Source organism: Armigeres subalbatus, chromosome 3 (genome assembly GCF_024139115.2).
Source record: "Armigeres subalbatus isolate Guangzhou_Male chromosome 3, GZ_Asu_2, whole genome shotgun sequence".
NCBI lineage: Eukaryota > Metazoa > Arthropoda > Insecta > Diptera > Culicidae > Armigeres > Armigeres subalbatus.
The window spans coordinates 393935029-393946630 of record NC_085141.1 but is presented as its reverse complement, the minus strand read 5'-3'; the positions used below and the strand labels follow the sequence as shown (position 1 = coordinate 393946630).

General features: G+C 40.4%; 2 protein-coding genes across 2 annotated transcripts in view; one reads left to right on the top strand and one right to left on the bottom strand.

The window, feature by feature from the left end:
- Window positions 1-960: 960 nt before the first annotated feature.
- Window positions 961-11602, top strand: part of LOC134226820 (mRNA (2'-O-methyladenosine-N(6)-)-methyltransferase) — a 51818-nt gene continuing 41176 nt past the window's right edge. The window contains exon 1 of the mRNA XM_062707833.1: window positions 961-1404. The gene's annotated coding sequence lies outside the window, so the exon portion shown is untranslated. The remainder of the gene's footprint in view (window positions 1405-11602) is intronic.
- On the bottom strand, window positions 1805-4084 carry LOC134223959 (trafficking protein particle complex subunit 12). Its single transcript, XM_062703181.1, has 3 exons — window positions 3884-4084; window positions 3230-3809; window positions 1805-2975 (listed from the first exon to the last, which is right to left on the bottom strand). The coding sequence occupies exons 1-3, from the start codon at window positions 3969-3971 to the stop codon at window positions 2213-2215; spliced, it is 1431 nt and encodes a 476-aa protein (XP_062559165.1). The 5' UTR covers window positions 3972-4084; the 3' UTR covers window positions 1805-2212.

The window sequence follows — 11602 nt, the reverse complement described above, 5'->3', positions numbered from 1 at the left end:
TTAGTTCATTATCTTTCTAAAAACATCCTGGGTGCACATATTTATGCTTAGTTTCATTGAAAAAACTTAATAATTACATAACTTTGATTTGTACCATGGTTTGAACTACACTGTTCATGGTTTGAACTAAATTCGTACCATGGTTTGAACTAGTGCAGCAGCCAGCAGCTCCTAAATATAATACTAATCACAACCATGAAACGCTGAGGAAATCTATAGAAAAGCAAATTCGTTTTACTTTTCATCTTCTCGCATTAGATTAGTAACTCGAAACGTGTGAAAATCTACTAAATTATCGATAGGAAAATTGCGATTTTTTCATATTGGAAATGTAAACAAAATGCTCCAGCTAGGCGCATGCAGCGCTCCTAGCGGACAGCAGCAGAACATGACTGCATTTACAAGTTCAAACCATGGTACGAATTTAGTTCAAACCATGATCAGTTTTTACCTTGTATAAAAGTTGCTATTTTAACTATTTAAAACTGTTTCTTAATTGTATGATGATGTCAATCGATTACAGATAAAAATAGCGTTCTTTTGATATATTGATCTCACTCCTGTGTCATAAAATGCGTCCTTTACGAGCATTTGGAAATTATGCCACTGGTGGGGGGGATTTAGCGCAAATACAGAACGTTTTTAAATCGCTTTATTTTATTACTTAAACAATATGTACGAATGTTTAAATAAACTCTATCACTTCTAGTATACCTTAATAAGCCATTCATACTATTTTAGGTAAATTTCCTGCCAATGAGATGGTAATTTCTACTGATTTCAAAATGGTTCAAACCATGATACGATTTTCACTAGTTCAAACCATGATTGGATACCCTAATTAACCGGTTCCGTGACTGTGCACGATTGTTCGTTTCTTCGCTAGGTGCGTAGGTTTTTGATCAGGAAGAACACTGAGCACAGAAAATACTATTGAAAATAGTATAAGAAATTTTCTTCTCCGATTATCAGAAATTATTACTGCGAGATATTTCGGCTTGTTATCTCTAGTTCAGACAGCACGCCGGATTGTTCGGGACGAACGCGGAGTTTTAAAAATACAGTTTCTGCCACGATCCGAAATTATGTAATTTGTACACCGCGATTGGATATGCTATATTGTAGAGTCGGATTGTGTTGTATGGCTTTGTACGGCAGTCGAATCGTAGGGCCAAAATATGCGGAAACAAACTGTTTCGATTAGGGGTCGTTCAAAAATGACGTCACAGGTTGTAGAGGGGAGGGGCCTAAGGTTTTGTGACAATATACATATTCTAGGCATGCAAAAAGCTGGACAGAGGGGACCTAGAAATCTAAAAAAGTGGACGTCATATTTGAATCGCCCTTACACCAGGAAATTATTTACTGCGCATCGGATCGTGTTATCATTTGACTGCAAGGAACGTAAGTAGACCGCATTCAATATGCATTACTATAATCCCGTTCTTAAGCTTACCAAACTTATCAATGTAATTGCAAATTAAATACATATAGAGATATAGAGGCATGTTTGGTCTTCAGTATGAGAGTTGGACTAAAAATCCTTTGTATGACCATAAGGTAGTGGCCGGCGCTGTTCTCTCACTACGGCCAGCGTCTTTCTCTGTCTCCAACCGGCGGGAAATACACGAGTCTTCGAAATGTGTATACAATACAGTGTTATTCGGAAATGGATTGCCCAAACCCTCATTCATTTGATCCTCTGTACAATCTCGCAAGTATAGTTGATCACGGAGTAGCAAACGAATGGTTCGAGTGTTCGACCATGGTTTTGTTTAAACTGGTGTAAAAAATAGGCTGTATGTGTATTGGGTATTTTTGAGACACAACAAATATTTAAAGCATCCTTTTTTATTTAGGTAATATGTGGTAATATAATACACCCAGGTTTTTTTTATACGGTTTGGTTTTAGTCGTTTAAGACCTTCAGCATCAATGAAACAATGAGTTAACCCCACGAAAAAATTCAGAAAAAATCAAAGAAAATTCAGGGGGTATTTAGAAAGCAGTGAAAATTCAGGTTACCCGAGAAATTAATGAATTCCAACCGTGTAAAAAAAAACCTGGGTGTAATCCCGAGACAACATTACAATAAATACAACAAATCTCGAAAGTTTATTTTTTTACAAGATATACTGTAATTAAACAGATTAAAACTATGTGCCTAATACTAAACTGCGATAGCTGTGTCGTTGATTGTATAAATCAAGTTTTATGCAACGATTTTAAGCTTCAGGCAAATATCTAAATCCACGCACAAGTCCGCTCGATGCTTGTTGACCAATTTCAGGAGTGCAATCTTCTTATCTTTCGCATTGTTCGACTCCAATTCGTAAAGAGTGGAGATATTAACCAACAATGACTCGTTTAGTGCCAGTTTCGGGTTTCTTTGAACTGCGCTCTCAAACATTTTGATTGCATCCTTCAGCTTCCCCGAATACAACAAACATACTCCCATATTATTATAAAGCATGGTGTTGTTGGACTCCAGTACAGATGCCTTCTGGAATAAATCAAAAGCACTTTGAAAATCATTTTGTGCTACCGCCAGCAAGCCACGATCGACTAGATCTCGCACATCTGGTTGCTCGGTTTGATCGCCATCTCGTAATCTTTTCGCTTCGGAGAATTTCTTCTCTGCGCCGTAGATGTCTCCGCACTGCAGCCGAATTCTTCCCCATGCAGACATTAACGAACGCTTCTCATCCACAGACGCAGTTTGATCGTCAGCCAGCCGACGAATCAACTGATCAGTAAGACTGAAATCCTTCAAAATAATCGAACAGTTTACGATGGAATGTAGAAGGCGCTTTTCTCTCAAGTGCCAAAAATGTGCCGAATTTTTATTGGCCTCTTCTTTCGGCAATCGTTCGAAATAATTTTTAATTTGACTGGTAATGGCCAACATTTCAGTCAAGCGATCCAGTGCAACTCTTGGGAATCCCAGATAAATTGGTAGTTCCGCCAACAGCAACCTAAAAAGAATCTGTTAAACAAGATGTAAAGGGAACTATAAATAGATTAAAAGGCCAAAAAGCAAAAACGTTTCCATGTGTGTATACATTTTTTAAATGAGAAAAAATATGTATGAACAAAGTGCATCATTTTTATTTTGAAAATGTAAAATTACATACGATCTGGGACCTTAGAATGTGGGTTTTTCGTTATTCATTTTTTGACCTTAATATTTTTGGTCTTCGCTCTACTTCATCTTGGGTCCCTAACTCACCTAAATGAAAATGAAGCCATTGATCCTTTCTTATCCGAATGCATATCCGGATGGTAAAATTCGTAGAACACGTCTGGCTTGTTCAGTGACCCAAACGGTTCCGCCTCAACGTTGGCTATATCGAACTGGCCAAGCTTCACCAAAAGTGCCAACCGTGTGAACCAGAGTTGTAACGAGTTGGGCGAATGTTTGACTGTGTAACCTGCCCGGCCAAAGCCTTGCTGCTTAATAAATAACAACCTGGCCGTAAGATTGACGGCCGATCGGAAACATCCGTGCTCGATCAGTTCCCTCAAACCGCGCTCGTCTTGCGTGACATCGTCCGGTGATAGGATTTTCCGGTGCTGAGCTTCCACCGGGTCCACAAGAACACTAACCGCCTCCTGCACAGGATCATTCAAATCAGTGGCCACACTTACACCGGGCATAGTGAGTGGGACGGATACTTTCGGTTCTAACACGGGTAGCTCCCACAAATCACGAACGCTGTCTGGAACGTTAGATTTCGGATCAACCATTGATGATGATTGAAGTAAGTCATACGAAGCATATGATTCTGGAACCTGGGCGGATTTTTTGCCTGCACAGTTTGAGAAAATTGGAATGTGAATGTAGGCACATATATAATAGAAAATTAACACAGTTTTGACTTACCATCTTTTCCTGCAAGATGATCGAAAAAACTGGGAGGATCGTTGGCAAAATATTGACTCAAACTTGGCTCGTTTTGGTTTTCTGACATATTTTTAATAAAATGAAATGTATTTTTCAGGGAAAAGAATTTCAATCAAAATAATTATTAAATTTTTCTGATTTTGTTTGCCTGTTCACGATTGTCAATTTTCCCTAATGGTAAATTTAATATTTATAATCTAAATCTGACCAGGGCTACCAGTTTAAATATATAATAGGCCTTTTCATGTGACATTGCCGAGACTGCACTTGTTTACAACCGCTGAACAGGCCTGCAAGTCCGAAGCTGTCACTTTCATAAAAGAACTGTCAATTGACAAGGTTAAAAGACTATTATTCTTCCATTTACTTCCACTATTAACTTTTTTATGTATCAACAAGCAGATACGTATTTCGTTTCCTACTTGGAAACTTCTTCAGTGTTTGTTATCGACTAACATAACACTGAACTAACATAACACAAACACTGAAGAAGTTTCCAAGTAGGAAACGAAATACGTATCTGCTTGTTGATACATAAAAAAGTTAATAGTGGAAGTAAATGGAAGAATAATAGTCTTTTAACCTTGTAGCATTTCCCCTAAGACGCTCTAAAATAATTAATCATGTCAATTGACGATAAAATCAGCTGTTTTTAAACGTCTTGTGAAAAGGCCCATAGGCCTTTTCATGAGACGCATGCTCATGAGGATAATAGGCCTTTTCACGAGACGTTTAAAAACAGCTGATTTTATGGTCAATTGACAGTTCTTCTATGAAAGTGACAGCTTCGGGGCCTGTTCAGCGGTTGTAAACAAGTGCAGTCTCGGCAGTGTCACATGAAAAGGTCTATTGGCTGGATCTATCTTGTAATTGGCCGTAAGGACATTGGCCGGAACCTTCACGGGTTGAAGAAATACACGGGGACACGTATAAAATAAAAACTTGGAAAAAAATCGCTCATCAAACACTCCCGACGACGTGAAAGGAACAAAGACGAATGACGAATGATGACAGTTTGCTTGCGCGCACTGGTGGAAATTTTTTTTTACCCAATGCCAACTTTGATGCCCAAAGTTAACGGTGAGTAGTTTGGACTTGGAATCTTTGTTATTCACAAGCAATGAGTCTAATGGAAACTAAATATTTTGTTTATTCGTGCTCGAATCCCGAAAACATTGCATATGTAAAAATCAGGGTTCGTACTTTTCGTTTCGATGAGACGAAAACAAGCGATTTTCGGGTCGGAGGAGAATCTTTTTTCGGAGTTTGTAGTGATTAACATCTTTCTCCCATCCCTCTTTTTTCTAGAGCAAACCTAGAAGATAAACGAAAATCGTGCCTACACAGCAAAAAATAATGTAATATCCATCGACGTAATCGAAGCAATGTACTAAATTTTCGATGTAACGTCGGAATTTGAATGCATATTATCATCCACTTCGATGTAATATTACATCAGCTGGATATTACACTGAAATCAGATTCACCAAGTTCCATTGCATTGCAGCTGTGTAATATTCAAATGTTGAAATGGTGAATATTACATAGAATTAGATGCAACCAGTTGATTCTAATAAATTTGTGTCATATTACACAAATTAAATGTAATATTGTGTTCGATGATGATATAATATTCAATCTAGCAACACTTCTCATTTTTCGTTTGTGCACTTCGAGGAACCGAAAGGTTCCATTTTGTTTCTGAAATTTTTGTTCGGTAGCAGAACAAAATTGTTTATATTATTGAAAACAAATGTTTATTTTATTGAAATTAAAGACACTGTAGCGTCTTTAATTGAAAACACTAATAGTAGTGAGTTTTTAAAAGCCCTTTGTGATATTTCCTGAAAAATGGGTAAGAATATTTAGGATATTTTGTATTTGGCAATGACATCTAACTTCCATTAACATCCTGTAGATCGAGATCGTATATTTGCGTCGGATCCGGTTTTCCACCCGAGAAAAAGCAATCTGCAGACAATAGTGCACATGAGAATTTGTAGCGGATCAGCTATTCCCGTTCAGGCGACTTAAAACCGTAAAACTACGCACAAGCTTTCGGACAAGGATTCAGAATTGGAGGAAGGTAAACCAGACACTGATGATGATCCACTACCTGCCAAACAACCTGTGGTCGCCCAAAAACCTAGTAACTCAGGAAGAGGTCGTAGATGACAAGAAACCGACAACAGTAAACTGACGATGGAAAGCGGATACATCCTAGGCGGCCGTAACGTTCATCGGGCTGACAATCCCGCGACAAGCTCGTTGATGGTATGTGGGCTATATTTCGTTCGATGTCACCCAGCAGTTTAACGAGTACCCGCCCGGTTCTGGCCTGTCAAATCGATCTGAAGCAATGGCATTCGATAACATCAATTTCAAGGGGCAAAGTTTGAAGATTAGACCGCACGATTACCAGCTCATCTCTGCAGAAATGTCATGGCATGACCCACTCCGCTCTGTCAGCCTTACCACGTGAGTACCCACTTTTTGATGCAACAGGGTTGATTTCGTTGCAAATATTAAATAAACGTCGTTGAAATCGGCAAAAAATTGATGAAAAGGGATTCAATGGATCCGGTTCAACAGGGCCCTCTCCTTAGCCGTGCGGTAAGACGCGCGGCTACAAAGCAAGACCATGCTGAGGGTGGCTGGGTTCGATTCCCGGTGCCGGTCTAGACAATTTTCGGATTGAAAATTGTCTCGACTTCCTTGGGCATAAAAGTATCATCGTGTTAGCCTCATGATATACGAATGCAGAAATGGTACCTTGGCTTAGAAACCTCGCAGTTAATAACTGTGGAAGTGCTAATTGAACACTAAGCTGCGAGGCGGCAATGTCCCAGTGGGGATGTAATGCCAGTGAAGAAGAAGGTTCAACAAGAAGGATTAGATTTCAAAGGCTGAAAATGGAATTATTCTATACTTATTTTCTATTGAGATCCGGAACTTGAGTTGAGTTTCGTAATAGCTGAGAGAACTGAGATCACCCTTCAGGCGAGATGATGCTTTTTGCTCGTTTGTCTTCCCAATAACTACCGTTTGTTTTTGTGTTAGCTTTAGACTTTATGTAAATTGTATTTCCGCTTGATATATTGCTAAAATAGTTGCAGCTTAATGTAAATATTTATAATGTTTCTTTAATTTTAGCATCGTTCTGGATGTTCTGCTATTTAGCTGCTGTCTGCTAGCCAGGCGTTTTTCGAACCGCTTCTCATCGCAGAACAGAACCAATCGGGCTTTATAAGGTCGAGGCAAGGACAACAATCAACATCTTTGCGTTTTTGGCATGGCACTCAAACTGAGAACCAGCGGTTATTCTTTGACCGCTGTGCCAGTGGAACTCCAGGGCACTTGGTATGTAAGACACATTTTTTTTAAATAAGTTATTATTCTAGTTATTATTGGACCTATAGAATTGAATTGGCATATTTTGTTGAATTGACTGTGTTTTTTGGCATGATCACATTGTATTTCATATTTTACCATTTTGGGATTCCGAAGAGCTAAAAAAATCCCCAAAAGAGATTACGCAAGAAATATTTTTTAAATTTCGTAAGGAATCCTGCGAGTCCAAAGCGAATCCTATCGGGATACCGCAAAGAATTTTATTATAATTTCGAAAGTCATCCTTTCATAATATTTTTGGGATTCATAAAACTAATCGTTAGAATATTTAGAAGCGAGTCCTTATTTAATTCCGAAAGGATTTCTTTCGGGATTTCGAATCCTTTCGGAAACGCATAAAGCTTTTGTTCGGAATCCCACAAGGATGCTGTTCGAAATCTCACTAGGGTTCCGAAAGGAATGTCAGAAGGATACCGTTTAGAATCTCGAGAATTTCATTTAAAAAATAACAGAAACATAGAAGGATTCCCTTTCGAAATATATATCAAACGGAATCAAAGGTTCTTGTCAGAATTTCAAAATTTTGAGAATTTTGTTTTCACCAGTGGTTTTCGTTCGTAACATGAGGAAAATTTATTTCAGAATCGTTGAAGGATTCCTATCGGAATCAAAGTATTAGATTCCGTTCGGAATCAAAGTAAGTATCGGAATCACAGCAAGACCCGCAGAAGATTTTAGTTAAGAATCTCAATAGGAAGCGGTTTGGAATTGCATTCTCTTACTTTGTAGGGGTGATCGGGGCAATATGGGCCACCTAAGGAAATCGTTCCGAAAAGCGTTGAAAAACTCAAAAAAACACCGTTCAAATGTAGTTGACTTGTACTAGAGAATTTTACCTTTCATATTACGTCGATGAATGACGAAAAATGCGTTCGGAAATTGTTGGAATGCACTTTTGAAAATGTATTGATTTCAATGTGTGTTCCCGACTATACGGGGCAATATGAGCCACCATTTGGGGCAGTATTGACCACCCATCCAAAACGTTTATTTAGGCGAAAAAAGTATCGTAATATGGAAGAATATGATATTCCTACAACAGTTGTGAGTATTCCATACCAATTTAAATGAAAAAAACTGCACAACAGCGGACTGAACTGATTTGCCACTCTTCACCGTTTGAACAGCCACATTTCAATTGGTCAATGGTCATTTTTTATGTTTCTATCGCAGTAATGCGCTGTTGTAATTTTTTCCGTAATGAATCTTACATATATGATAATATTCTTGTATTTGACTACTGAAATTTGAACTAGTTCGCATTTTAAGGCCAGATATCTTGTTCTATGCAGGTATGCCCATATTGCCCCATAGAGACTGGTTTGGGAAAAAAAAAGTTTTATGATAAATTCAGATTTGTATCAATATAAACATGTGTGCACAATATTAAATTTTAATACATCTTTTGATTGTGGTGTATTTTAATCAGTTTTGTGTCAAAACCTTATTTATAAACTTGAAATCTTATAATAATTTTGCCTATGCAGCGAAAATTTACATTTTCAAGTGTATTTTCATGCTTGAATTGATTTTTAATGCGGTTTTCACGTTGATGCATATGTGGAGCTTCCTCTTAAAGATCATAAAACTTTTACATGTTAAAACTTGTCAATAAGCTCAAAATGAGGGTGGCTTATATTGCCCCGTATGTTCATATTGCCCCTATCTTTCTAATGTTCTAGCAATCGCTCGAACTGGATATTCCTGGAAGTCCCTTTAAGAAGTCCTTCGGAATTTCTTCCAAGAATTCATCCGGAAGTTTCTCCAGGAATTCTGCTGGAAGTTGCAACAGGAGTTCCTCTAGAAATTTCTTAAGGAATTGCTCTGGAAGTTCCTCCAAGAATTCCCCTGGAAGTTCCTGCAGGAATTACACCGAAAGTTTCTGCAGGAATTGCTCCGGAAGTTCCTCCAGAAATTCCTTCGAAAGTTCCTCCAGTAATTGCTTCGAAAGTTCCTCCGAAAGTTCGTCCAAGCAATACTCCGGAAGATCTTCCAGGAATTCCTTCGGAGGTTCTTCCAGGAATTCCTCCGGAAATTCTTCTAGGGAATCCTCCAGAGATTCCTTCGAAAGTTCCTTCAGGAATTCCTCTAAAAGCTCCTACAGGATTTTTTCCGGAAGTTCCTCCGGAAATTTCATCAAAACTTCCTCCGGAAATTCCTTCAAAACTTTCTCCGAAAGTTCGTTCGTGAACTCCTTCGAAAGTTCCTCCGGAAGTTCCTCTAAGGAATTCCTCCGGAAGTTCCTCTAAGGAATTCCTCCGGAAGTTCCTCTAAGGAATTCCTCCGGAAGTTCCTCTAAGGAATTCCTCCGGAAGTTCCTCTAAGGAATTCCTCCGGAAGTTCCTCTAAGGAATTCCTCCGGAAGTTCCTCTAAGGAATTCCTCCGGAAGTTCCTCTAAGGAATTCCTCCGGAAGTTCCTCTATGAATTCCTCCGGAAGTTCCTCTAAGGAATTCCTCCGGAAGTTTCTCAAAGCAATCCCTCCGAAGTTCCTCAAAGTAACGCCTCCGGAATTTCCTCTAAGGAATTCCTCCGGATGTTCCTCTAAGGAATTCCTCCGGAAGTTCCTCCAGGAATTCCTCCGAAGTTCCTCTAAGGAATTCCTCCGGAAGTTCATCAAAGGAATTCCTCCGAAGCTCCTCCAGGAATTCCTCCGGAAGTTCCTCCAGGAATTCCTCCGGAAGTTCCTCCAGGAATTCCTCCGGAAGTTCCTCCAGGACTTCCTCCGGAAGTTCCTCCAGGAATTCCTCCGGAAGTTCCTCCAGGAATTCCTCCGGAAGTTCCTCCAGGAATTCCTCCGGAAGTTCCTCCAGGAATTCCTCCGGAAGTTCCTCCAGGAATTCCTCCGGAAGTTCCTCCAGGAATTCCTCCGGAAGTTCCTCCAGGAATTCCTCCGGAAGTTCCTCCAGGAATTCCTCCGGAAGTTCCTCTAAGAATGCTTCCGGAAGTTCCTATAAGGATTTCCTCCGTAAGTTCCTGGAAGGATTTCCTCCGGAAGTTCCTCAAAGTAATTCCTCCGAAAGTTCCTCAAAGCAATTCCTTCGAAAGTTCCTCTAAGGAATTCCTCCGGAAAATCCTCTAAGGAATTCCTCCGGAAGTTCCTCTAAGGAATTCCTCCGGAAGTTCCTCTAAGGAATTCCTCCGGAAGTTCCTCTAAGGAATTCCTCCGGAAGTTCCTCTAAGGAATTCCTCCGGAAGTTCCTCTAAGGAATTCCTCCGGAAGTTCCTCTAAGGAATTCCTCCGGAAGTTCCTCTAAGGAATTCCTCCGGAAGTTCCTCTAAGGAATTCCTCCGGAAGTTCCTCTAAGGAATTCCTCCAGAAGTTCCTCTAAGGAACTCCTCCGGACGTTCCTCGAAGTAATTCCTCCGAAAGTTCCTCAAAGGAATTCCTCCGGAAGTTCCTCTTAAGGAATTCCTCCGGAAGTTCCTCTTAAGGAATTCCTCCGGAAGTTCCTCTTAGGAATTCCTCCAGAAGTTCCTCTTAGGAATTCCTCCGGAAGTTCCTCCAGGAATTCCTCCGGGAGTTCCTCCAGGAATTCCTCCGGGAGTTCCTCCAGGAATTCCTCCGGAAGTTCCTCCAGGAATTCCTCCGGAAGTTCCTCCAGGAATTCCTCCGGAAGTTCCTCCAGGAATTCCTCCGGAAGTTCCTCCAGGAATTCCTCCGGAAGTTCCTCCAGGAATTCCTCCGGAAGTTCCTCCAGGAATTCCTCCGGAAGTTCCTCCAGGAATTCCTCCGGAAGTTCCTCCAGAAGTTCTTCCAGGAAATCTTCCGGAAGATCCTCCAGAAATTCATCCGGAAGTTCCTCCAGGAATTCCTCCGGAAGTTCCTCCAGGAATTCCTCCTGAAGTTCCTCCAGGACTTCCTCCGAATTCCTCAGGACTTCCTCCGGAAGTTCCTCCAGGACTTCTCCGAAAGTTCCTCCAGGAATTTCTCCAGAAGTTCTTTCAGGAATTCCTCCGGAAGTGCCTCCAGAAATTCCTCCGGAAGTGCTTTCAATTCCTCCGAAAGTGCTTTCAGTAATTCCTCCGGAAGTGCTTTCAGGCATTCTCTCGAAAATGCCTCCAGGAATTCCTCCGGAAGTTCCTCCAGGAATTCCTCCGGAAGTTCCTCCAGGAATTCCTCCGGAAGTTCCTCCAGGAATTCCTCCGGAAGTTCCTCCAGGAATTCCTCCGGAAGTTCCTCCAGGAATTCCTCCGAAGTTCCTCCAGGAATTCCTCCGGAAGTTCCTCCAGGAATTCCACCGGAAGTTCCTCCTCCAGGAATTCCTCCGAAGTTCCTCCTCCAGGA

Excerpts from the sequence above, each read along its gene's own strand:
- LOC134223959 (XM_062703181.1), bottom strand. The coding sequence starts at position 3,971 with ATGTCAGAAAACCAAAACGAGCCAAGTTTGAGTCAATATTTTGCCAAC. Across the intron at positions 3,810-3,883 it reads TCATCTTGCAGGAAAAGATG|GCAAAAAATCCGCCCAGGTT; the intron begins GTAAGTCAAAAC and ends CAAACTGTGCAG. Across the intron at positions 2,976-3,229 it reads ATGGCTTCATTTTCATTTAG|GTTGCTGTTGGCGGAACTAC; the intron begins GTGAGTTAGGGA and ends GATTCTTTTTAG.